This window comes from Ranitomeya imitator, chromosome 3 (genome assembly GCF_032444005.1).
Source record: "Ranitomeya imitator isolate aRanImi1 chromosome 3, aRanImi1.pri, whole genome shotgun sequence".
Lineage (NCBI taxonomy): Eukaryota > Metazoa > Chordata > Amphibia > Anura > Dendrobatidae > Ranitomeya > Ranitomeya imitator.
Genome location: NC_091284.1, coordinates 100,957,941 through 100,985,415, shown reverse-complemented (window position 1 = coordinate 100,985,415; position 27,475 = coordinate 100,957,941). Strand labels below are relative to the sequence as shown.

The 27,475-nt window shown below is 47.7% G+C and overlaps 1 protein-coding gene across 1 annotated transcript in view; it reads left to right on the top strand.

Moving 5' to 3' along the window:
• SUPT6H (SPT6 homolog, histone chaperone and transcription elongation factor) overlaps positions 1-27,475 on the top strand; it is a 66,480-nt gene that overhangs the window by 1,399 nt on the left and 37,606 nt on the right. The window contains exons 2-10 of the mRNA XM_069761225.1: positions 14,320-14,432; positions 14,992-15,156; positions 15,251-15,321; positions 15,634-15,826; positions 15,910-15,994; positions 16,806-17,076; positions 17,413-17,514; positions 18,580-18,696; positions 18,800-18,889. Coding sequence (XP_069617326.1) covers positions 14,327-14,432; positions 14,992-15,156; positions 15,251-15,321; positions 15,634-15,826; positions 15,910-15,994; positions 16,806-17,076; positions 17,413-17,514; positions 18,580-18,696; positions 18,800-18,889 — 1,200 coding nt within the window. The 5' untranslated portion in view covers positions 14,320-14,326. The remainder of the gene's footprint in view (positions 1-14,319; positions 14,433-14,991; positions 15,157-15,250; positions 15,322-15,633; positions 15,827-15,909; positions 15,995-16,805; positions 17,077-17,412; positions 17,515-18,579; positions 18,697-18,799; positions 18,890-27,475) is intronic.

The window sequence follows — 27,475 nt, the reverse complement described above, 5'->3', positions numbered from 1 at the left end:
CCGGCCATCCTGAACGTGGACACGTACCCTAAGGGTATGTTTCCACGGTCAGGATTTGATGCAGGTAAAATCTGCACCTTAGGTCACTGGTAGGTCACCTGCGTTTCTGATGCGTTTTTTTCATGCGGATTTGTGTGTGTTTTTGTAAGCTAAATAAAGATATACCCAAACAAAAATTGTGATGTAATTTCTTGTCCAACCTCTTCATTTACATACTCCATTGAAGAATGAAGTTTACACACACAGATAGATGATAGGTAGATATGGGATAGATGTATCTATTATCTAGCGATCTATCTTTTCTATCGTATCTATTATCTATCTATTCCACCTCTCGTGTCTCCCCTTTTCCTCATAGTTTGTAAGCTTACGAGCAGGGCCCTCACTCCTCCTGGTATCTGTTTTGAACTGTATTTCTGTTATGCTGTAATGTCTATTGTCTGTACAAGTCCCCTCTATAATTTGTAAAGCGCTGCGGAATATGTTGGCGCTATATAAATAAAAATTATTATTATTATTATTATCTATAAATATCTATCGATATTTAGATAGCTATATCGATAGATAATAGATTGATACGATAGATAATAGTGTCACGGGGTCCTTCTCCGGTATTGCACAATCAACAGAGCTAGAGTATAGTAAACAATTCCAAGACCTTTATTTAGGCAAAAATACAAAAGTTCCATATATAATCCACCACACAAAGGATAAAATAGTCTAGAATCCGCATGCAGTTCAGTAAAGGCCCCTTCACATTAAGCGACGCTGCAGCGATAGCGACAACGATCCGGATCGCTGCAGCGTCGCTGTTTGGTCACACAGACCGCTCTCCAGCGACCAACGATGCCGGTAACCAGGGTAAACATCGGGTAACTAAGCGCAGGGCCGCGCTTAGTAACCCGATGTTTACCCTGGTTACCATCCTAAAAGTAAAAAAAAACAAACACTACATACTTACCTAACGCTGTCTGTCCTCCAGCGCTGCGCTCTGCTTCTCTGCTCTCCTCCTGTACTGTCTGTGAGCCGGAAAGCAGAGCGGTGACCCCCCCCCCCCCCCCCCCCAAAAAAAAAAAAATGACGTGGGGTCCCCCTATAATTTATAGCCAGAAATTACCAGCCCCCAGCCACCCCAGAAATGGCGCATCTGTAAGATGCGCTAATTCCGGCACTTAGTCCCTCTCTTCCCACTCCCCTATAGCGGTGGGATATGGGGTAATAAGGGGTTAATGTCACCTTTGTAAGCTCACCCAGCAGGGGACACCTCAGTGATACACAGGATTCGGAAGGCATTTGTGACTCCGACTCAGACAAGGAAACCGAGGGGTCCCTGATCCCAATCCCCCCCTAGCAATACAGTGTTATACAATACAGCGTTAAGGTACCGTCACACTGAACGATATCGTTAACGATATCGTTGCTTTTTGTGACGTAGCAACGATATCGTTAAGGAAATCGTTCTGTGTGACAGCGACCAACGATCAGGCCCCTGCTGGGAGATCGTTGGTCGCTGAGGAAAGTACAGAACTTTATTTCGTCGCTGGACTCCCTGCAGACATCGCTGGACTGAGGTCCCCGGGTAACCAGGGTAAACATCGGGTTACTAAGCGCAGGGCCGCGCTTGGTAAACCGATGTTTACCCTGGTTACCAGCGTAAAAGTAAAAAAACAAACACTACATACTTACCTACCGCTGTCTGTCCCCGGCGCTCTGCTTCTCTGCACTCCTCCTGCACTGGCTGTGAGCATCGGTCAGCCGGAAAGCAGAGCGGTGACGTCACCGCTCTCCTTTCCGGCCGCTGTGCTCACAGCCAGTGTAGGAGGAGTGCAGAGAAGCAGAGCGCCGGGGACAGACAGCGGAAGGTAAGTATGTAGTGTTTGTTTTTTTACTTTTACGCTGGTAACCAGGGTAAACATCGGGTTACTAAGCGCGGCCCTGCGCTTAGTAACCCGATGTTTACCCTGGTTACCCGGGGACCTCGGGATCGTTGGTCGCTGGAGAGCTGTCTGTGTGACAGCTCTCCAGCGACACTGCAGCGATCGACATGGTTGTCGGTATCGCTGCAGCGTCGCTGAGTGTGAAGGTACCTTTAGTTGAGGACATAATCTCATCCATCGGGTGCTGGACATTTCTGATCTGCCACCAGAGGCCCCAGAACACAAGATTTCTATTGAAGGACCTCCTGAAGCCACCTAAGGTTTTCTCTAACCACCCAGAGTTTAAGGCAATCCTTAAAAAGCATCTCTCACAGCCTGAGAAAAAAAATTGCTAATCACAAATATCTGGAGGCGAGGTACCCCTTCCCGCAGAAGGATACCAAGGAATGGACAGACCCACCCGAAGTGGACCCCCCAGTCTCTAGACTAGCAGCACAGACCCTCCTTTCACAGCCAGATAGATCAACCCTCAGGGACGCAGCCAGGGCCATATTTGCCACTAGGCACTTGAGGGCACGTGCCTAGGGGCGCCAGGATGCAGGGGGCGGCACCTGAGCAAGGGTTTTTTTTTTTTTTTTTTTTTAAGTCCTTTTCAGTCCACCCACCAACAATCATTAGTGAACTTGGCAGCCTGACCCCGGAAACAGCCCACTCCTTCCCTGCCCATGTTCCCCAGCCGACAGCAGCTCCACGCCTCTGTGGGCACCAGAGCTACTTACATGTCCTTGACCGGTAAGTTGAAGTTCTTCCCTTTCACTACCAGAATGAAGAGGGAGCTCCGTCTGGCCATGGCTGAGGGCAGAGAGTTCAACAGCCCGCTCCCATCCTAGTCTCCCTCCACATTAGCCCTAAAGGCTCCGGTTAGCAGGTACTGCTGGCTGCAGAGGAGGAAGGGGGCCCGGGTGGGGGGGTGCTTATGAGCAGGACCTAGTCTCTACCGTTCTCCTAGGAGCTGCTGGAGATCTGTGACAGGGTTGTGACCTAGGGTCAACCTGCAGAGTGAATGGAAGGAGCGCTCACTGCGGGCTTCTGGCTGCAGAGTCTTATGGCCTTTTATATGGAAACGCACTGATTACTCTGTGTAAATGCACATGAGGAAATCACAAGCTGCTCACTTCAGACTAAAGAGCTGGTTAATTCAGCCACCTATACATGTTTCCTTTGTTACTGTTTGTATGGAATGTGGAGAGCAGAACAAATAGAATGTAAGGCAGTTTCCCCCATACAAGTCAGTATCCACCCAGCTTTCCCCCATACAAGTCATTATCCACCCAGCTTTCCCCCATACAAGTCATTATCCACCCAGCTTTCCCCATACAAGTCATTATCCACCCAGCTTTCCCCGTACAAAACTATCCATTCAGCTTTCCCCCATACAAAACAGTATCCACCCAGCTTTCCCCCATACAAATCAATATCTACCCCACTCTCCCTCATACAAATCACTATTCACTCAGCGTTCCCCTATACAAATCATTATACACCTACAAGTACCGCCCCACCATGACCATACCACATATTGCCACCACATAGTGACTGAATATTATAATACTGTAAGGAGAGAATGGAGACCCGGAGACTGCCCGTCCCATTCTACGCCGTATCCTGGAGCCCTCATTATCGTAGGAATATGTCAGTTAATTGTTTTTCTAAAGCTTTATAGTGTAGTTTTAGGTCAGAGAGGGATGGTTAGGAATGAGCTAGCAAGGTGCAGGGACAGGTAGTGATGGCTACTTGCGGACATGTGTGGCACTTGCGGTGAGACAAAAAACACTGCTAGCAGCAGGTTTTTTTTCTGTTGCTGCAAGTACCGCATTTGCCGGATCGCTGCAAAACCGCAAGTGCCGCACTTGTTTGCAAGTCCCATAGGGAATGAAAGAGGCTGAACGCAGTAAGGCCGTAAGTAATCCGTTAATGGCAAAAATCGCTGATGTGAAAGTAGCCTAAGTCACTGACAGTGTCTGCATTAGTCATACACACCAATTGTGGAGGCAGTACGAAAAGTGCCTAGGACAGCAGAAACTCTAAATACGGCCCTGGACGCAGCACACCGGCAGGTAGAACGCATGGCTCATTCAATTTTCGAGGCCGCAGGGGAATCCCTGTCTCCCGCATTCGCTTCAGTTTGGGCTGCCAAGGCCATTCTGGTCTGGGCCAAAAATATACAAGCTGGCCTCCAAGCATCCGCTCCTTAGCTGTGGGACCAAGCGGTTCAAATAGCAGTCGTAGCAGATTACATGCTACATGCAGCTCTGGATTCAGCAAGGGGTCAAGCGGGGATAGCATCAAACACCATCACAATTCGGCGTATCCTCTGGCTGCGGGAATGGAAAGCGGACGCAGCCTCAAAGAAGTCCCTCATGCACCTACCCTACCTCAGTGGGCGACTTTTTGGTGAACAGTTAGACACGATGATATCCAACGCCAGCGGGGGTAAGAGTACCTCTCTTCCCCAACTGAAACCTAAACGCACTCGATTCCGATCCTTTCGGAATTCTTCGGGCTGGTCCGTCTCGCGTCCAGCACAAAATCATAACCGTTCCCCACGGAGGGACAACTCACGGTCGACACAAAGCTCGGACAAGGCCTGGCAGTCAAAAGCAGCCCAATCTAAGCCCAGAGGAGGAAAATCTCAGACTTTCTCCTCATCATGACTCACAGACTCCGGAAGACACCACACCCGTAGGCGGCCGACTTTAGCTCTTTCATCAAGTCTGGCTGCCTATTACAGAAGACAGGTGGGTCAGGGAACTAGTGTCTTCCGGATACAAGATAGAGTTCACCTCCAACCCACCGGATCAATTCTTCCCCTCTGTCCCCCCAAAACCACCCAACCAAGGCTCGTGCCTTCCGACAAGCGGTCTCCTTGCTTTTTCATGCAGGAGTCATAGTATCGGTCCCCACGGCCGAGCGCTTCCGAGGGTTCTACTCCAACCTATTCATAATCCCCAAGAAAGGAGGCAGTGTACAGCCCATACTGGACCTAAAACAACTCAACAAATATATACGGGTCCGTCACTTCCGCATGGAGTCTCTTCGGTCCATCATTGCGTCCATGAAGAAGGGAGAATATCTCGCCTCCATAGACATACAAGACGCATACCTGCATATACCGATTGCTCCTGCCCATCAGAGATTTCTCAGGTTCGCAATAGACCAGGACCACTACCAGTTCGTGGCTCTCCCATTCGGACTCGCCACGGCTCCCAGAGTGTTTACCAAAGTCATGGTAGCCACCATGGACGTCCTGCACTCCAGAGGCATAGTAGTCATTCCATACTTGGACGATCTACTCATGAAGGCTCCCACCTTCAAGGACTGCGAGCTCAGCGTCTCAATTACAATCGACACTCTTGAGTCGCATGGGCTGGTCAGTCAACTTACAAAAGTCATCACCAACCCCGAGTCATTCTCTGACCTTCCTGGGAATGCTATTCAACACCTCCAGGGGTCTAGTGCTCCTTCCCAAGGACAATGCACTGGCTCTTCACCTAGGAGTTCGCACCCTCCTCCGCAGACCCCCTCGATCTCTCCGGTTTGCCATGAGAGTCCTCGGCAGGATGGGGGCAGCAATAGAAGCCACTGGATGGCGTCAGCCTTCTCCAGTTTTGTGCAAAAGCAGTAGGAGGAACGTGACATGAATAACATAACCATGCCTATAAGAAGGCAACTATGTGCGAGCTCAAGCAAACAATATGAGAACTCGACAGTAACAACGGCCAGGACCATGTGACGTCCCAAAGCAGTCCCTGGGTGGGAAGCAATGGACGAATATTGTGCAGACAGGCCGCTACACTTGGGGCACCGCCACCTGCAGAACACATCTACCCAGGCTCGCGTCCGCTGAGGACTGGGTATGAACCCTGTAGTGTTTAGTAAACGTGTGTAGGCTAGTCCAAGTGGCCGCCTTACACACTTGTTGTGCCGAAGCCTGGTGCCGAATGGCCCAGGAGGCCCCTACTGCCCGTGTAGAGTGTGCCGTAATACCGGCTGGAAGAGGAGAATTCTTAAGGCGGTAGGTGTCTTGTATGGTGGATTTGATCCACCTGGCAAGGGTAGCTTTGGAAGCTGGAAGACCCTTGCGGCAGCCTTCCGGAAGAAGGAAAAGAGTCAGACCTCCGGAAGGATGCAGTCCTAGATACATATATACGCAATGCCCTGACAAGGTCAAGCGTATGCAGAGCCTTCTCCACTCTATGAACCGGGACCGGACAAAGGGATGGCAGTGAAATTTCCTCATTGAGGTGGAAGTGGGACACAACCTTTTGGAAGGATGGGACCGTACGGAGAACTACCTTGTCCTGGTGAAAAACCAGGAAGGGCCGTCTGCAGGAGAGTGCTGTCAGTTCAGACACCCTGCGTAGCGAGGTGATTGCCACCAGGAAAACCACCTTCTGAGATAGAAGGCGGAGCAGGACCTCCTTAAGGGGTTCGAAGGGTGGTTCCTGCAATGCTGTCAGGACCAGGTTGAGGTCCCACGTTTCTAGTGGTCGTCTGTAGGGGGGAACCAATCGGGAAACCCCCTGAAGAAAAGTCCTTACTTGCGGTTTGGTAGCAATGCGCCTTTGAAAAAGTACTGAGAGGGCTGACACCTGGCTCTTAAGCGAGCCCAGGGACAGCCTGGCATCCAGACCCGATTGGAGAAAACCAAGTACTTTGGGTAAGGAGTAAGGGAGTGGAGTCTGGCCACGAGATTCGCACCAGGTAAGGAAAGCTTTCCAGGTACGGTAATAGATCTTGGCAGAGGCTGGCTTCCGTGCCCTGATCATGGTTCCAATGACGTCCGGCGAGAGCCCTGCCTGGGTTAGAACCCAGGTCTCAAGGGCCACGCCGTCAAATTGAGAGCCCCCGAGTTCTGGTGGTAGAACGGGCCTTGTGATAGAAGATCGGGGCAGTCGGGGAGACACCAGGGGGCGTCTGCTGTAAGTTGTATGATGTCGGCGTACCATGTACGTCTGGGCCAGTCCGGTGCGATTAGGATGGTTGGAACTCCCTCTTGCTTGATCTTCCTCACCACCCTGGATATCAGGGGGAGAGGTGGAAAAATGTACAGAAGCTGGAACTGGGTCCAGTCCAGAACCAGAGCGTCTGCTCCGAGCGACCGCGGATCGTGTGTTCTGGCCATGAAGTTGGAGACTTTGGCATTGAAGTGGGATGCCATTAGGTCCACATCCGAGGTCCCCCAGCGATGGCAAATCTGGCGAAAAATTTCGGGATGGAGAGACCGCTCTCCCGAGTCTATTTCTTGTCGGCTGAGGAAGTCTGCTTCCCAGTTGTCCACACCTGGAATGTGGACCGCCGAAAGAACCGACCCTGTGTCCTCTGCCCAGTGGAGGATATGTGACATTTCTCGCATCGCCTGAGTACTGCGGATCCCCCCTTGGTGATTCACATATGCCACAGCTGTGGCATTGTCCGACTGTATTCTGATGTGAGAGGCTGCCAGTAAGTGAAAGGCTCTCAATGCCAGGAGGATGGCACGAATTTCCAGGATGTTGATGGGCATGGTCGCTTCCACTGGGGACCACTTGCCCTGTGCCCTGTGGTGTAGATGCACTGCACCCCAACCAGTCAGGCTCGCATCGGTGGTCAGAACCTTCCATTGACCTGTGAGAAAGGATTTCCCCTTTGCTAGAGAGGTTGGCTTGAGCCACCAGTGCAGGCACCTCTTGGTTGACGACGTTAGCCGGAACTCCCTGTCGAGAGAGGGTTTTTGTCCCAGGACCTGAGGATGGCTAGTTGGAGAGGCCTGAGGCGAAACTGGGCAAATGGGATGGCTCCAGGGGTGTATACTGCAGAGGAGGAGCCACAGTTAATCTTTTTCAGATTATGCATAGTGTCGCCTCCTAGTGTGGACAGCAGCATAACACTCATGGTCCTGTGTCCCCCAATAAGAGGCTAAGAGAAAGAGATTTTACGGTGAGTACACAAAAATCTTTTTTTTTTCTCCCACTCATTCATTTGGCATTTGTGAGGGAGAAGTGAAGCTACAGCGAACACACAATCCGAGGGGCTGTGTGCTTTTATACAGGGTCTGTGCACATGAATTACAGGTCTAGCATGACTGCCATCGAGAGGTTTTTATGTTTGTACTGACATAGGAATTGCAGGAGGTCATCACCCAGAGATGGAGCCCGTGCATTAATGGGATGTTTATTATTATTATTATTTATTATTATAGCGCCTTTTATTCCATGGCGCTTTACATGTGAGGAGGGGTATACATAAAAAACAAGTACAATAATCTTAACCCCTTTCTCACCTCGGACGGGATAGTACGAGGTCAGATCCCCTGCTTTGATGCGGGCTCCGGCGGTGAGCCCGCATCAAAGCGGTGAGCCCGCATCAAAGCCGGGACCCCGCATCAAAGCCGGGACATGTCAGCTGTTTTGAACAGCTGACATGTGCCCGTAATAGGCGCAAGCAAAATGCCGCTGTGAAACGCAGACAGCGGCATTTAACTACCGCTTCCGGCCGGGCGGCCAGAAATGACGTCATCGCCGACCCTCGTCACATGACCGGGGTCGGCGATGCTTCAGAATTGTAACCATAGAGGTCCTTGAGACCTCTATGGTTACTGATCGCCGGTAGCTGTGAGCGCCACCCTGTGGACGGCGCTCACAGCACACCTGATTTTCAGCTACATAGCAGCGAACAGCAGATCGCTGCTATGTAGCAGAGGCGATCGTGCTGTGCCTGCTTCTAGCCTCCCATGGAGGCTATTAAAGCATGGCAAAAGTAAAAAAAAAAAAAAAATAAATAAAGTTTAAGTCACCCCCCTTTTGCCCCAATCAAAATAAATCAATAAAAAAATATCAAATGTACGCATATTTGGTATCGCCACACTCAGAATCGCCCGATCTATCAACTAAAAAAAGCATTAACCTGATCGCTAAACAGCGTAACGAGAAAAAAATTCGAAGCGCCAGAATTACATTTTTTTGGTCGCCGCGACATTGCATTAAAATGCAATAACGGGCGATCAAAAGAACGTATCTGCACCAAAATGCTATCATTAAAAAGTCATCTCGGCACGCAAAAAATAAGCCCTCAACCGACCCCAGATCATGAAAAATGGAAACGCTACGGGTATCGGAAAATGGCGCAATTTTTTTTTTTTTTTTTAGCAAAGTTTGGAATTTTTTTTCACCACTTAGGTAAAAAATAACCTAGTCATGTTAGGTGTCTATGAACTCGTACTGACCTGGAGAATCATAATGCAGGTCAGTTTGAGCATTTAGTGAACCTAGCAAAAAAGCCAAACAAAAAACAAGTGTGGGATTGCACTTTTTTTGCAATTTCACCGCACTTGGAATTTTTTCCCCGTTTTCTAGTACACGACATGCTAAAACCAATGATGTCGTTCAAAAGTACAACTCGTCCCGCAAAAAATAAGCCCTCACATGGCCAAATTGACGGAAAAATAAGTTATGGCTCTGGGAAGGAGAGGAGTGAAAAACGAACACGGAAAACGAAAAATCCCAAGGTCATGAAGGGGTTAAACAATACAAGTCATAACCGGTACAGGAGGAGAGAGGACCCTGCCTGCGAGGGCTCACAATCTACAAGGGATGGGTGAGGATACAGTAGGTAGGGTAGAGCTGGTCGTGCAGCGGTTTGGTCGATCAGTGGTTACTGCACGTTGTAGGCTTGTCGGACGTTGCTCCAACTTGTACTTATTTTATGAGCTAATAGTATTGTGTTCATAAACAGAAGCTTCTGTACTTCGTATTAATGACAGTAACATTTTGGCCATGCTGTGCAGGCTCTGTTTTTTTTGTTCTTTTCTTTGTTCCCTTCTGGGAATTGTAAGGGTATGTTCACATGCAGCGGTTTTCTCTTGCATGATAAACACATGCTTTGGCCAGAACGGTCAGTGCTGATGCTCCAAGATCAGTGGATCGGCTCCACAGTGACATCGGGAGCTCCCCCCAGATGGGCTGCCCCTTTTCATGAAACCAACCCTGGCAATGCCAATCTTGACAAGGGAGACTGAGAGAAGAGTGACTTGTCTAGCAAAGACCGAGGCCGGTGGAGGAAAGGTGGAGAGAGAGCACAGCAGAGCTGAAAGTGCAGCAACTGCCCCGCTGTCCTTGTGATTAACTTATAGGATGGATTTCTCAAAAATGCCCCAATGATATAATACAAGCAAAGTATGAATGTAATAAGTATTATATGGGTCCAATATCCTGCTGACCGAGGACCTGTCAAAAGTGGTTTCCTCTTATATTATTTCTGCTGCTCCCCTAAGCATTCCATTTTTTTATTATTTTAATCTGCCCTTCAGGTTCACACAAGCATATTTCATGGTCCTTATACAGAGTACAATACCTGGTCTGGTGGTGGGTCATATGTGTCTAAAGGTACCGTCACACTTAGCGACGCTGCAGCGATACCGACAACGATCCGGATCGCTGCAGCGTCGCTGTTTGGTCGCTGGAGAGCTGTCACACAGACCGCTCTCCAGTGACCAACGATCCCGAGGTCCCCGGTAACCAGGGTAAACATCGGGTAACTAAGCGCAGGGCCGCGCTTAGTAACCCGCTGTTTACCCTGGTTACCAGCGTAAAAAAACAAACAGTACATACTTACATTCAGCTGTCTGTCCCTTGCCGTCTGGTTCCTGCACTGACTGCTGGCCGTAAAGTGAAAGTGAAAGCACAGCACAGCGGTGAGTCACACAGCGGTGACTCACCGCTGTGGCTGTGCTCTGCTTTCACTTTACGGCCAGCAGTCAGTGCAGGAACCAGACGGCAAGGGACAGACAGCTGAATGTAAGTATGTAGTGTTTGTTTTTTTACGCTGGTAACCAGGGTAAACAGCGGGTTACTAAGCGCGGCCCTGCGCTTAGTTACCCGATGTTTACCCTGGTTACCAGTGAAGACATCGCTGAATCGGTGTCACACACGCCGATTCAGCGATGTCTACGGGGAGTCCAGCGACGAAATAAAGTTCTGGACTTTCTTCCCCGACCAGCGATCTCCCAGCAGGGGCCTGATCGCTGCTGCCTGTCACACTGGACGATATCGCTAGCGAGGACGCTGCAACGTCACGGATCGCTAGCGATATCGTCTAGTGTGACAGTACCTTAAGGGCTCATGTAGACGACCATAAAATCAGTTGAGTGGTGTCCGCCTTTTTGATGGACAGCACTCGTCCCCATGTTATTCTGTGGAGCTGTGCGCACATGTCCAATTTTTTTTCCTTGGAAAAAGCCGGTCTGGGGAAATCATAGCATGTTTGAGTTTGACCCGATATTCGTATCCCACTCGTCCATGCAAATCAACGAGTGCGTGGGAAACATCAGAATGCACTCAAATGACATGAGTGCAGTCTGATTTCCACACACTGGACTGGACAGACTGGACAAGGTGGAGACATTTATTCTCCACACTCTGATCAAACTCTATACAAGTGTATGGAGTGAAGCTGTGCCCACTTCCTGGGTTCTGCCTGGGAGCATGCATATGGCATACTTTTTTTTTTTAAACTGTTTATTGAAAGATTCCACAGGATAAGGTCACAAACATAGAACAGTGCAGAGTAAAGTCGGAATGATCCATACAGTCACCTTCCACAATAACATGTAAGTAACATCACACACTCAGTAATGGAGTAAACAAATAAGGAAAAGCAAACAAACAGAATATATTAAGACCATTTCCATTACAAAGCATTGGACACGCAAATTAACAGGTTCTTTATCAGAATTCAGAACTCGTACCAATTCAGGTCATAATGAAAAAACCCACACTCCTTAAGTCTACATATACCTTCACTTTCATATACTGGAAGGGATATACGTCAGGGTTCATGTCATGAGATAGATGAAGTCATAGCATTATGAGATAGGTGCGTTATGGGAGAGATGGTGTGATTCCTGACCTGCCATTATGATTCTCCAGGTCAGTACGAGTTCATAGACACCTAACATGACTAGGTTATTTTTTACCTAAGTGGTGAAAAAAAAATTCCAAACTTTGCTAAAAAAAAAAAGAAAAAATTGTGCCATTTTCCGATACCCGTAGCGTCTCCATTTTTCATGATCTGGGGTCGGTTGAGGGCTTATTTTTTTGCATGCCGAGATGACGTTTTTAATGATAGCATTTTGGTGCAGATACGTTCTTTTGATCGCCCGTTATTGCATTTTAATGCAATGTCGCGGCGACCAAAAAAACGTAATTCTGGCGTTTCAAATTTTTTTCTCGTTACGCTGTTTAGCGATCAGGTTAATGCTTTTTTTTTAGGCGACAGGGGGGTGATTTAAACTTTTATATATTTTTTTTATTTTTTTCACATTTTTTTTTACTTTTTGTTTTTTTTTTTACTTTTGCCATGCTTCAATAGCCTCCATGGGAGGCTAGAAGCAGGCACAGCACGATCGGCTCTGCTACATAGCAGCGATCTGCTGTTCGCTGCTATGTAGCTGAAAATCAGGTGTGCTGTGAGCGCTCACAGCTGCCGGCGATCAGTAACCATAGAGGTCTCAAGGACCTCTATGGTTACAATTCTGAAGCATCGCCGACCCCCGATCATGTGACGGGGGTCGGCGATGACGTCATTTCCGGCCGCCCGGCTGGAAGCGGTAGTTAAATGCCGCTGTCTGCGTTTGACAGCGGCATTTAACTAGTTAATAGGCGCGGGCAGATTGCAATTCGCTCGCGCCTATTACGGGCACATGTCAGCTGTTCAAAACATCTGACATGTCCCGGCTTTGATGCGGGCTCACCGCGGAGCCCTGCATCAAAGCAGGGGATCTGACCTCGGACGTACTATCCCGTCCGAGGTCAGAAAGGGGTTAATAGTAGGAGGCCTACCCCCATCCACCTTAATGCTATTGTTTTACTAGCCATAAATAGATCTTCCCGGAGAAATGTTCTGTCGTAATGCACCCACTGTTCTTCATCCACAACTCCTAAGATACACAGCTCTGGACTACGATCAATTGGTATCCCAAATATCCGTCCTAATGTAGTTATCACTTCACTCCAGTATCTTTGTACTATCCCACAATTCCAAATAAGATGCCAGAAATCTGCTCCCGATTCCCTGCACCTATGACATTCATCAGTTACCAGGCTGCCAAATCTATGTAGTCTACTTGGGGTCAAGTAGGATTGGTGAAGTATATAAAGTTGAATGAACCTATTATTTGCAGCCGGTGACACCATCGTATGTGTCTCTAGAGCAGGGGTCCCCAACTCCAGTCCTCAAGGCCCACCAACAGGTCATGTTTTCAGGATTTCCTTTGCATTGCACAGGTGATGCAATTATTACCTGGGCAAGACTAAGGAAATCCTGAAAACATGACATGTTGGTGGGCCTTGAGGACTGGAGTTGGGGACCCCTGCTCTAGAGCATCATTCCACTGATCATCATCAGTGATGGAGGGGATTAATTACCGCCATTTACTCTCGACAGCAAGTTGAGTAGAAGCAATTCTGGAGTTCAGTAGAAAGGTGCGGTATATATGGAGGATGTTACGCCCGTGGTCCTTGAGTTGTTAGCACTCCTATGAATGGATATCTGGATAGTCGCATCCTAGGAAATGGAAGCTGGTGCATTGTGGCATGTCTCATTTGCAAATGTCTATAAAAATCCCTATTGGGGATCCCAAACTTTATATGAATTTGTTCATATGATAATAAAATTTCATTTTCAAAAATCTGATTAAGCATTGTTGTTCTGTATTGCTTCCAGAAAATTTGGTCTAGTAGATTTTTGAGGTGTGGAAATTTGGGATTATCCCATATCTGAATTTCTCCTACTTGATCAGTGCATTTCATAATATGCTTACTTTCTCGTCACACCTGTATCGCCAAGTTGTGTGCAAATAATAAACCGTGTGATGGTGTGGTGGAACTCACTAATATTGTCCATGGTCTATGTCCACCCAAAAAGTGTATGAGATGAGCTTCTGCACGCATATCGCTACTTGACTGCCGATCCCAGCGCTGTCACCGACACATTATGGCAGGGCATGTGCTGGGAGGATTCACAAGTCTGCAGTCACACAGAGTGGCTGACTGCAGACTTGTCATTTTGAACTGGACAGCTCCTTCAATCTGTGTGGGGGGCTTCCCAGCTCTCCCCAACAGATGTAGGGAGGAGATGAAATATCTGGTTGGATTTCTATCCTTCTGTGCTCTGGAGATAAACCATAGAGGTCTCATAGAGGACACTGGGCGCTCACTCGTTGGGAGATGGAGAGATAGCCGTGGTCCAAACCATTGTGTAACAGCTATCTAATGGGCATGGGGGATTGATTGTGAGCACATTCACACTGCGTTGTGTAAAAGGAGACAATTGTTAGAAATTTCACCTCATTTTGTTTATTTGCGATCATAACACGCTGTCTTATCTTTTTGATGCTCATGAACAGAAGAACTATGTCAGACTTTGTGGAAAGCGAAGCAGAGGAATCTGAGGAGGAATACAACAATGAAGGGGAGGTGGTTCAGAGATCCAGCAAGAAGTTTGTTGAAGATGATGATGGTAAGTAGAATCGGCTATAACATTCCCTCCAACCTGCTCTTCTCGTTTATAACTAATCCATAGCTCTTCCAGTCAAAGCATTTTTTGTGGCCCAATTCATTATTGCATTTGCGCCTCTTTTTGTCAAGCCGTTGTTGTTTTTAGCCTTTTTTTATTGTCTTTGATCTTTTAAATTGCACCCTTTTAGTAGTCTGTTTAATGTGATTGCCTGTTTTTTCATGTTTGCCAATGTGGGAATGTGCGTGTACTTTTTTTTTTTTTTTTTCTCAAAATGTTTGTGGCGTGTGAGTTTTAAAAAGTTTTGCGCAAATGCTCTTTAGTTACCTTTTATACCCTCCCACCCCCTCTCTTGTATTTTTTTGTGTGCCACCTTTTTGCAGAACCTGTCACTTGATAAGATATTAATATTCCTACGGTCAGTGGCAGTAATGTTGGATCGATGCTGTCCTGACTACTGAGGTTGGTTTATGACCAACTATTGTCTATCTTATCCATACAGCAAGAGGGCAGATTTATCCATATTCACATATAATATGATTTACATTTTTGCTCCTTCTAGATGAAGAGGAGGAAGACGAAAATCCAGATGACCAGGACGAACAAGGAAATTTAAAAGATTTTATCAATGACGATGATGATGAGGATGAAGAGGAGGAGGAGCAGGATGCTGGAAGTGAGTCTGGAGGCTCAGACGATGAAATTGGCCACAAAACCAGAAAGCGCAGTAAGTGTATTGTTGATGGAGTGGGAGATGCTCAAAGTCCTCTCTGTACAAACCTCATCCTAGAACATTGCAATATTTTTTTTTCTCTATATAGCCTTTGATGACAGACTGGAAGATGAAGACTTTGATCTCATTGAAGAAAACTTGGGTGTTAAAGTGAAACGTGTAAGTGAATCTATTTGGTTTTATTTCTGCTGTTACATTATCTCGTATGTGCTACCTCCATCTATAATTTTAAATTAGAACATATGAACATCATCTGAATGGCCAGGATGTAATCATTCATTTTTTTTTCTTCTATGACCAGCTGGAGCAGTTAATGTGCTGGCTATCTTTTGAGAAGGGCTGGTCTTCATGAGGCAACCCGTTTTGCTGCGTTGAGTTAGATTTGTTTTTTCCCCAAGCGCAAAACATGAATTGTCTTCATCTCTATGTAAGAACATGTTATACAATATATACGGCCATTTTTCAATACAGCAAAAATTCCGTCGAGTGAAAAAAATGTCAGATGATGAAGACGACGAAGAAGATGCTGGAAAAGAGGAACATGAAAAAGAAGCAATTGCTGAGGAAATCTTCCAGGATGGTGAGGATGAGGACCGACATGATTCAGGTGACCAGCCAGTTATTGCCGCTGAAGAAGAGGAGGAGGAGGAGGATGAGGAATCTGGTAAGCATTTCCATCAATGTTTTCAAGTTATATGCGCACATTTCTTATTGAGAACTAACAGAACACCCTTCCATACATTGCAGACATTGATGATTTCATTGTTGATGATGATGGACAGCCACTAAAAAAACCCAAATGGAGGAAGAAGCTTCCAGGATATGCTGATGCGTAAGTAACTGAATAACATAACAGAGCAGCTGCAGTAAAGGTACCGTCACTCATAACGATATCGTTTACGATATCGTTGCTTTTTGTGACGTAGCAACGATATTGTTAAGGAAATCGTTGTGTGACAGCGACCAACGATCAGGCCCCTGCTGGGAGATCGTTGGTCGCTGAGGAAAGTCCAGAACTTTATTTCGTCGCTGGATCTCCCGCTGACATCGCTGGATCGGCGTGTGTGACGCCGATCCAGCGATGTCTTCACTGGTAACCAGGGTAAACATTGGGTTACTAAGCGCAGGGCCGCGCTTAGTAACCCGATGTTTACCCTGGTTACCAGCGTAAACGTTAAAAAAACAAACACTACATACTTACCTTCAGCTGTCTGTGACGTCACCGCTCTGGCTTTCCGGCTGACCGCCGCTGACAGTGCAGAGGAAAGCAGAGCGCCGGAGGACAGACACGGAAGGTAAGTATGTAGTTTGTTTTTTTAACGTTTTACGTTGGTAACCATGGTAAACATCGGGTTACTAAGCGCGGCCCTGCGCTTAGTAACTCGATGTTTACCCTGGTTACCGGGGACCTCGGGATCGTTGGTCGCTGGAGAGCTGTCTGTGTGACAGCTCTCCAGCGACCAAACAGCGACGCTGCAGCGATCGACATCGTTGTCTGGATCGCTGCAGCGTCGCTTAGTGTGACGGTACCCTAACGACTCATGACTGATAAGAATCTGTTCCTTGCTTATACACAAGATGAAGGGCTTTGGGTCCTTTCAATGTATTGTTATTTGCTCTTAGCATTTATAATTTTCTTTCAGTGCTTTGCAAGAAGCACAGGAGATCTTTGGTGTAGATTTTGATTATGAAGAGTTTGAAAAATACAATGAAGATGATGAGGAAATGGAAGAGTATGAATATGAGGACGAAGAGGCGGAGGGAGAGACTCGTGTCCGACCCAAGAAAACCGCTAAGAAGCGCGTGAGCCGACGCAGCATCTTTGAAATCTATGAGCCAAGTGAACTTGAAAGCAGTCACTTAACTGACCAAGACAATGAGATCCGGACCACAGATCTGCCCGAGAGATTCCAGGTAAATTGCGTAATGAGGGCCTAAAGGTTTATGCAGATACTTTACATATCGGCAGGTCAGTGGGGGTCTGATTCCTGAGACCATTCCTAGTTGCTCAAAAAACTGCACTGCAAGAGTGCACACACTGAGCAGAATACGGATATGATCTGAAGTCATGGGCTTTCCCCACTAATCTGCTGGCATGTAAAGTGCCTGCAAGATATAAAAAAAATCCATACATGTTGAGTTAGTTTTTAAAAACCGAAAGGTCATTCAATTAACCATTATCGCTTTATTCCATCATTGTCTATTTGATTGTAATAGTGTGGATATAATATGTTTTTCTTACAATTGCAGTTACGGACTATACCTGTTAAAGCTGCCGAAGATGAAGAACTGGAGGAGGAGGCTGACTGGATTTATAGGAATGCATTTTCAACACCAACAATCTCACAGCAGGTAATATAAATATTGGTGCACATTCAATGTAGAGATGGTACTGGTGTCCTGGGTTCAAATCCCACCAAGGACAATATCTGCAAGGAGTTTGTAGGTTGTGTGTGTTTCCTCCCATACTTCAGAGCCCCAATGGGGCAAGTGATAATATTTCTTAAGTGCTGTGGAATATGATGGCGCTATATAACTAAAATAAATTAAATAGAATTGTAAAACTTACCTGAACTCATGTACTCCCCTTTTGGTGGAAAGTGGTTAATTACAGGAAGCCTTTTGCCTGTCGTTCTAGTCAGTAACCTCATCTATCCCCATTGTAAAGGTACAGCAGCTATGGCCTTACAGGGGTTGTCTCATCACTGTTGTGCAGGTGCCTTACCTGCCTCCTAATTGCTGAGGGCTGATGTGCTCCTGGTCATCTGACAGTTCGGAAATGTAGCGCTGCCACCCCTCCAAAACTCTGCACCCTTAGATGCTGCTATGTGAAGCAACTTTGCCTCTGCCACATCAGAGGAGTGCAGTGGTACTGAAAATGGCCAGGACATGCAATCCGACCAGCTTCTCAGCAGCGCTTACAAGCTGTATTCACAATCGCTTGTAAATTCTAATACTGCGTTCATTGCCCAGGAAACCAGCTACCGCTCATGGGCTGCTAAGGTGGCCGCTAACCTAGTCAAGGAGTAGTAAGCAATGATTACTTGTTTACTTGATTACTTGTACTTGTTCCTGAGCAAGGATGTTTAATATCAAGTAAATTGCACAGTTGCCTGTTTTTACTAGTACTTTGCAATTTTAACAATTTGTGACCATGAAAATAACCCTTTAATCTATTGTGTGAGTCCCTAACGGGTATTATTCTTCTAATGGCATTCATAAAATAACATTTGTGGATTTGTAATCCAGGCTCAGAGGTAATGTCTATAGAAAATGACTTTTACTCTGAATTAATTTGTCACAACACTAATAACCACTTAATCTGTTAATAAACTAGAGAATTGCATAACTACAGAAATGTAAATGTGTAGCCGCCCCATTTTGAAAATCCTCATAGTAACATTTTCACATTCACAGGAAAGCTGTGATTACTTGGAACGTGGTCAAGTTGGAAGCAACTTCGGCCGCAAGGGACCAAGCACCATACAAAAAATTAGAGAAGCTCTGAATTTTATGAGAAATCAACACTTTGAGGTATGTGATCTCCATTATTGGAGTATTCTAATGGACTTGAACTTAAATGTCACAATTCTTTTTGATTTGACGATTTCCTGCTCATAATGATTTTGTGTTCCAGGTGCCCTTTATTGCATTTTATAGAAAAGAGTATGTGGAACCAGAACTAAACATCAATGACTTGTGGCGAGTCTGGCAGTGGGATGAAAAGGTAAAACCTCTGTTCTAAAGAAGACTGGTTAAAGTGAACTAAAATGTTGTAGTGATGGACCATCTCTGTTGGTGCCCAAGATAAGACTTCTAGATGTGCCTCCCTCACCTCCAGTTATATGATCTATTGTCATATCTATCTATTATTGTTCAGTAATACATTATTGTACTCCATTTCATGCTTTTTTCCCCACAGATCTGTGTAAAAAGCACTGCTCTGTAACCATGTAGTGCATGGGAAGAGATCAGTCCTACAAATATAACTTACAGTGCAGATACATGACTCCGCTGCTGTGGAGAAAATGCAGCTTTCTCCCTCTCCCCTAAGTGCTGACATTTAATGATGTCTACCCCGTGTCTCAGACCTGACTTTATGTATAAAGGCATATGAACATAAATTCTAGCAACTGGAATATATTGCCACAGGATAAGAAATTCTAGCTACATTTTAAAATGTAATATTTATTAATATAAAACTATTCATGAAGAAGGAAAAATCAGGGCAACCAACCACCTCCAAACAGAGGGAAGCACCTAATAAAGCAAAATTGCATCTGCTCAGATAAGGCATTAGAATTAATGAAACCCGTATGCTGAAAAAAGTATAATGCAGGGGTAATATATGGAAACGCCAAAAGGAGTTATCCAAGGGAGTCCTATATTTATAAGGGGCATCAGTAATAAAGTGCCTGTGCAAAATGTAAGTGGATAGAGAGAGCCCTATTACAGTAATTTTTAGCAACTAAAGTCAGCAACTGTAATCAATAACACCCACATAAATCTATTGCTCAAATCAGCAAATGGCACGTATATGTGAGCTCAATAAAATGCATTGGTCAGTAATTAAAAAGTAATTACTTTCTACATGCAACAACAGTCTCATAATGACATACTGAATATATTTATTGCTTCAAAAGAAGTATACACAGCAATAGAATCATAATATCAGCATACTAAGTGTGTGTATACCTAACATAATATATAGATAACTATATGTTATCTATATTTATTAATAGCAGGTACATCACCTCGATAATAGTATGAAAGGCCAGAAGGGAAAAGAGTGAAGTGGCGTGCCGACCAACCCCAATGCCGTTTCGCTCACACTTCTTCCGGGGCCATGTCCTAACAAGCTGGGGGGCAGGATATTGTATAGTGCCGCTGTTCAAATCAAATGGCAGCGTATGACAGTGGAGAGAAGGAAGTGCATTGGTGTTATCCGAGTCTGATGACGTGGAGAGGAAGAGAGACCGCTCATTGGTATGGGCGGCTCGCTATGCCCCTCTGTCCCTTATATGCCAAAGGGACTTCCTGAATCGTGTGCCATGGACTGCATGCTGGAAAGCAAGCGAGTCACATGATACGGCATTTCAGGAAGGGTACGCTACACGCTCATGCGCATAACCAAACAAGCTTAATCTTTGCTAAAGTGCGGATGATAGGGGGGAATACAGTGAAATATAACATTATAACCTAGTATTTATAGGAAAACAATCAAGGAAATGATGAAGAATCCATGCTCAACGTGAAAAAAAACTTTTTCTCCTACGCCTCATTGGGGGACACAGCCCGTGGGTGTATGCTGCTGCCACTAGGAGGCTGACACTAAGTACAAAAAGGTTAGCTCCTCCTCTGCAGTATACACCCTCCTGCTGGCTCTCAGCTACTCCCCCTGCAGTATACACCCTCCTGCTGGCTCTCAGCTCCTCCTCTGCAGTATACACCCTCCTGCTGGCTCTCAGCTCCTCCTCTGCAGTATACACCCTCCTGCTGGCTCTCAGCTCCTCCCCCTGCAGTATACACCCTCCTGCTGGCTCTCAGCTCCTCCCCCTGCAGTATACACCCTCCTGCTGGCTCTCAGCTCCTCCTCCGCAGTATACACCCTCCTGCTGGCTCTCAGCTCCTCCTCTGCAGTATACACCCTCCTGCTGGCTCTCAGCTCCTCCCCCTGCAGTATACACCCTCCTGCTGGCTCTCAGCTTCTCCTTCGCAGTATACACCCTCCTGCTGGCTCTCAGCTCCTCCCCCTGCAGTATACACCCTCCTGCTGGCTCTCAGCTCCTCCTCTGCAGTATACACCCTCCTGCTGGCTCTCAGCTCCTCCCCCTGCAGTATACACCCTCCTGCTGGCTCTCAGCTCCTCCTCTGCAGTATACACCCTCCTGCTGGCTCTCAGCTCCTCCCCTGCGGTATACACCCCCCTGCTGGCTCTCAGCTCCTCCCCTGCAGTATACACCTCCTGCTGGCTCTCAGCTCCTCCCCCTGCGGTATACACCCTCCTGCTGGCTCTCGGCTCCTCCCCCTGCGGTATACACCCTCCTGCTGGCTCTCGGCTCCTCCCCCTGCGGTATACACCCTCCTGCTGGCTCTCGGCTAACCAGTTCTTGCTTAGTGTCTGTAGGAGGTACACGGGTCTGGTTCAGACCCCAACGTTTTTATTTTATTTTTTTACTTTTCTGTAAATTTTTATTTTTTAATTAACGGAGTGAAGGGGGCGACGGATCCTTTCAAGGTTCCGATCTCCCCTGAACCATCAACAGGCGAGAACGCAGAGTGTCGTCTCCCCGTACCCTCTCCTGCGACGTTTGAAGCCATGCCTGAGCTCACTTTAGGGGCAACGGTTCCTTCACGGTCCCGATCTCCCCACACCAGCAACGGGCGACCACTTGGAGTGTCGCCTCCACGTACCCTCTTCCCCAGCAAGGCCTAATGCCGGACAACTGGCCCTGTCCACCTGGGGACTGAACTCCGTGGATGTACAGAGGCCCCTCTCTATGGCGTCCGAGCAGCCCCCACTGTCCCACCACTGTGAAAGCGGATGGCTCAAGAAGGCGGACGGTTCCTGTCCACCTCCCTAACAAAGGGATGGTGGATTGAGGTTTATCCCTGCACCGTCCACGCTGCACCTGCAGCAGAACAGTAGAGTGCGTACGCTTTCCTCAGCGCTAAAACCCAGTCATCGCGGCGGCTCCATGCCGGGACGTGCACCGATGGTGAGTGGATTCAGTCAGCGATGGCCTCTGCAGTAGGATATTCACATGCTGACAGGCAGTCTCAGCTTCCCTGTGGCCCACCTTCCTGAGGTAACGCTCCGGCCGACTGCGAAAATTTAGCCCCCGGCTTCGGCCGATGTGTAGGCCGCATCCCGGAAGCTGCGCCCGCACTAAGGCGGCTCCACCCACCTTTTCTGGCGCTTCTTCCCTGGCACGGGAGCGATCGCTTCCCTCAGCAATGCTGGTATTGACGCTGGCTGCAGAAATTTAAGCCCCGGCTTGGGCTTATTCATGGAAGTCACGAGAGGCTCCGCCCACATCATGTATGTGGCCCCGCCCCCGAATTGGCACCTCTCGCTCTCTGCGAGACTTTACCACCTCTGCAACTTCGGTGGCCATCTTGGTCCACCCTGCCGGCACACACACACACAGGGGCGATGGTTTTGTATTAAAGGGGCACAACGACTCTGCATCCGGGTAAGGAAGTACTGCTCTCTTCCCCTGCATCTTCCCCCTTTGCTTAACATGACCAGTATTACCAGGTCTTAAAGGCACATGACCAGCGTTCCTGGTCTTAAAGGCACATGACGAGCATTCCTGGTCTTAAAGGCGCATGGCCAATATTACTGGTCTTAAAGGCGCATGACCAGTATTCCTCGTCTTAAAGGCACATGACCAGCATTCCCTGGTCTTAAAGGCGCAAGGTCAGTATTCTTGGTCTACAAGCCACATGACCAGTATTTCCTGGTCTTAAAGCCGTCGGCTAGCAGAGGCCGCAAATATTCTAGAAACGTACACACGCCTAGAAAACGGAAGTTTCATTTCCTAATTCATCACCAATGATTTGCTGAGAACAAGTCTCTGAATATGGATCGGATATTGCCTTGGTTCTGGACTCACCAGAACTTCAGAAAAGGATGGGTTCGCCTATTTATATCATCAACCAATCTCTGTAGATTGACGAGGACTTCGGTTCTAGTCTAGATCACGCAGTGTCCCTCATGAGGAAACTAAACTCCCTCGCAGAGCATCTGCCATTCACCCCGACAGGGAGCGTCCGGATAAGCGATCCACTGGACAGAAACCTCTGCAAGCGCGGTATCCTTTTTCAACCAATATGCAAACACGCGGGGTGTTCCCTCCACGTATTCCCACCTAAGACTTGAGATGCCATGCCTGGTCTGATTCTTAAGGGCGACTGGTTCTTTTAAAGGACCAACACATAAATAGAAAAACGGCTTACAAAGCCATAGCCAGCTCACCAACCAGACCAGCAGGTACGGAGCACGGGAGTTCGTCCTGACCTGGACGTCCAGCAGCAGCAAATCCAATAGAATGTTGGTACTCCAGCTCCGATAAAAAAGTGAAGTCTTTATTAATCCAAAATGGTTAAAACATAATCCTTACAGTCGGTGGACCAAACAGGTGTTTGTAGTAGTTATGGCAACGCATTTCGACCTGGCATGAGTAAGACCGATCCAGGTCGAAACGCGTTGCCATAACTACTACAAACACCTGTTTGGTCCACCGACTGTAAGGATTATGTTTTAACCATTTTGGATTAATAAAGACTTCACTTTTTTATCGGAGCTGGAGTACCAACATTCTATTATCTTTTAAAGGACACCAATCTCCCCACACCATCAATAGACGAGCACACGGAGTGTCGCCTCCATGTATACTCTTCTACAGCCAGGCCTAACGCCGGACAACCAGCCATGACACCCAGGGACCTTAACTCTGTGGATGTATAGAGGCTCCTTTTTTTGTCGTTTAAACACCCCCTCTGCATCTCCACTATTTAGCAGATGATGCAAGAAGGCAGAGGATCCCTTTCCACTTCTCTGTTAAGAGGATGGTGGATTGAGGGTTCATCATTTTATCTCCGCACCGTCAAAAGAGAGCGGCGATAGTAAGAGACGGTTTTTCCTTCTTCTGCATGCAGCCGCGCATTCTGCCAGTTGGCATTTTAACCGGGTAGAATATCCTGTATACCTATCAGTATCCCTACCCGATGGATCATCAATTAAAAATACAACCAACTGTCAGATGGCAAAACTAGTTTTTTCCGTCTTGCAGCCTCCAGTTCAGCGCTCTACCCTCCCTTAGCCGCCGCATGTGTTGCTAGAGCAATGGTCTCTTGGTCAGAGACATTAACTATTTTGGTTTCCTATAGACCCAACCAGTAGTGGATCAGTTGTCCAGGACGGTCTAGATCTAAGGGATCTTGGTTCCAAAATAGGCACCGAAAAGTAAGACCGACCCTTAACCTCAAACTTCTACCAAGCTTGACAAGGTCCTCCTTCTTCGGATGGAGTTCCCCCGCTCAGCCATTACTTCAACGAAAAAAGGGGGAGTTCCTGGCATCCACCGACATTCGGGATGCTTACCTTCACATTCCTATGTTTTTCCCTCTTCAAAATTCCTTCGCTTTCCCTTTCGCGAACAGCATTTTCAAATCACCACCTTGTCCTTTGGCCTTGCTACCGCACCCAGAGTGTTCCCAAGGGTTATGGGGCTGTCATGTTCCTCTTGCACCCTAGAGGCGTGGTCATCCTGCCCTACCTGGTCGACTTTCTAGCCGCTCCTTCAGCCCGGCGCTGAGTCGTCTATATCTCTTGTGATACTCTCTCTCTCCTGGGCTGGCAGCTAAACTTAGACAAGTTTTTTTCCTCATTTCCAGCCCAGCAGATATCCTTTTTGAGCATGATCCTGGAATATTAATAAGTTTGCTGATTCTTTCTTGAGACAAGGCCGTGGCCCTTCAACAGGGAGCTCGCGCACTTGTTCACTCATTCCATTCAATTTGCTAGGAGTGTTCTGAGGAAAATTGGTGACGACAATAGAAGTGGTTTGCTTTGCTGCTCTCATTTTCTGCAGGTCAGTCAGACTTTCAGAGGGTAGTCTCTGAGCTCCTTCCTTATCCAGGGAAGAGCCTTTCTCCCAGTTATTAGTGACTACCGATGCCAGTCCTCTCCTCCTGATCATTGTTCTGGGGATCCGAACGGTACAGCTAGTTCTACAGCAGGTGCACTGCCTTCTGGCGGGTCACCCCATCCGATTCAATCTGACAATCCCACGTCTGTGCCATACGTCAATCATCTAGCAGGTACCCACGGTCGGGCGTCATGGCCGAGGTACCTCACATTCTCTGTTGGGCCACGATCTATCATCTGGTGATCTCAGCACTACACATCTCAGGTGTAGAACTCTGGGCGGTGGACGCCATCAGGGTCCCGCCTCATGTGAATGGGAACTTCACCCGGAAGTCTTCCATCACATCCGTCTTACTCTAAGTTCATGGGTCGACCTCCAGGTCCAAAAGCCATCGCAGTGCATGCTCTGGTTCTTCCATGGTACCAGTTTCCTTCACCCCTCTTCCACTACTTCCGAGATCTTTTCGGAAGCAGGAAGGGCCCCAGTGATCCTAGGAGATCCGCACTGACCATGTCAGGTTTTTTCTCTTTTGCTGAACTAGTATTTTTCCGTCTTAGTGCAATAAAACTGCAAATATGGACTTCCTCGCAGGGAGTCTTCACATGTGGTTCTTCCCTATCGCATACCATTAGAACTTTGGGACCTTAATGATCCTGGGAGTCTTACAGTAGGCTCCTTTTGATCTGGACAGACTTTACTATCAGGGAACATCGCCCTTTTTTCTCTGCGATCTCCTCCTGACGAGTCTTCGGAGCTAGCCGCTCTGTTCTTTCAGCCCTTATCCCTTATTACCATCAAGGCAAGGTTGTCTACAGGCAATCCCCATCTGTTGTTACCAAGGTGGTATTGTATTCCCACAGTTATGAGGGCATCGTTCTTCCCTCATCTTTCTCGGCACCAGTCCACATAACGGAATGGGTTCTCCATTTCTCCATCGCCACATTGGGGACACAGGACCGTGGGTGTATGCTGCCACTAGGAGGCTGACACTAAGTAAATACAAAAATGGTTAGCTCCTCCTCTGCAGTGTACACCACCCACTGGCTCCGGATAATACCAGTTCTTGCTTAGTGTCCGCAGAAGGCACACTGCGTCTGATTTTTTTTTTTTTTTTTTTTTTCCAGACGTTTTATTTATTTTTTAATTTGTATTTTTTATCTTTGCACAAGAGGACGAAGGGGGCGACTGACCCTTTTCAGGGGGCCGATCTCCCCCGAAACACCAACAAGCAAGCACGGCGAGTTTACTCCCCGTACCCTGTCCTGCGACATGGGATGTTCGGCCGTGAACTGGCCCTGTGAAATCCTAGGGATGCGAACCCTTAGGATACACAGAGGCACTTTCCCTGAGCACAGTCCAGCTGCCCTCCCTCTGCACCACCACTGTGGAACAGCGGTGCTGCATGGAGCTCCTCAGTTCCTCTCCACCCCCTCATCAAGAGGGCGGTGTATTGAGGTTGACTGCACCTTCCCTCGGACCTCCAACCTGGTTTTTCGCTTCCCGCCCTCCCGAAGCGGGAATGCACGCTCGGGCTTTTTCCAAGGCCATTCAGTCGCTCCGACAAGACGGAATGATTGTCCCTGTCCCAGAAGACGGGACAATCATTCGCGGTTTTTATTCAAATCTGTTTATGGTCCCCAAAAGGGATGGAACAGTAAGACCCATCCTGGACCTAAAGCTCTTGAACAGATTTGTTAAAGTCCGCCATTTCAGGATGGAATCCCTCCATTCCGTCATTGCCTCGATGGTACAAGGCGAATTCTTAGCATCCATCGACATCCAGGATGCGTACCTCCACATCCCAATCTTCCCACCTCATCAAAGGTTCCTTCGCTTCGCCGTCGGCAAAGAACATTTTCAGTTCACGGCCTCGCCACCGCCCCCAGAGTTTTCACAAAGGTCATAGCGGCTGTCATGGCCATTCTGCATTCCCGGGGTCTAGTCGTGCTTCCCTACCTAGACGACTTACTGGTCAAAGGCCCATCTTTCCAAGCCTGCGAGGAGTGCCTCCGCATTTCCTTGGATACTCTTTCTCGGTTGGGCTGGTTGATCAATCTAAAAAAGTGTTCCAGCTCAACGGATCTCCTTCCTGGGCATGACCCTGGACACCTCCCTAGGGTTGGTGCTTCTTACTCGGGACAAGGTCCTGGCTCTTCAACAGGGGGTCTGGAAGCTTCTTCATCCGTCCCCTTGTTCCGTTTTGGCATGAGGATTCTCGGGATGATGGTGGCCGCAATGGAGGCAATTCCATTTGCGCAACTGCACCTCGTCCCCTACAGCATTGTCTGCTGGACGCATGGGACGTGAGTCCCTTTATCCTCGACCGACTGTGTCCTCTCTCTCCTCTGGTCAAGCAGTCACTCCAGTGGTGGATGCTCTGATCCTCTCTCCTCCAAGGGAGGTCCTTCCTCCCAGTCCATTGGCTGGTAGTCACTACCGACGCCAGCCTCCTAGGCTGGGGAGCGGTCTTTCGCCATCACACTGCACAGGGAACCTGGACTCAGCACGAGTCTCGTTTTCCCATCAATATCCTGGTGATACGTGCAATTCGGCTATCCCTAAAGCGGTTCAATCATCTCCTAGCAGGCCGCCCCATCCGTATCCAGTCGGACAATGCCACGGCTGTGGCCTATATAAACCATCAAGGGGAACCCGCA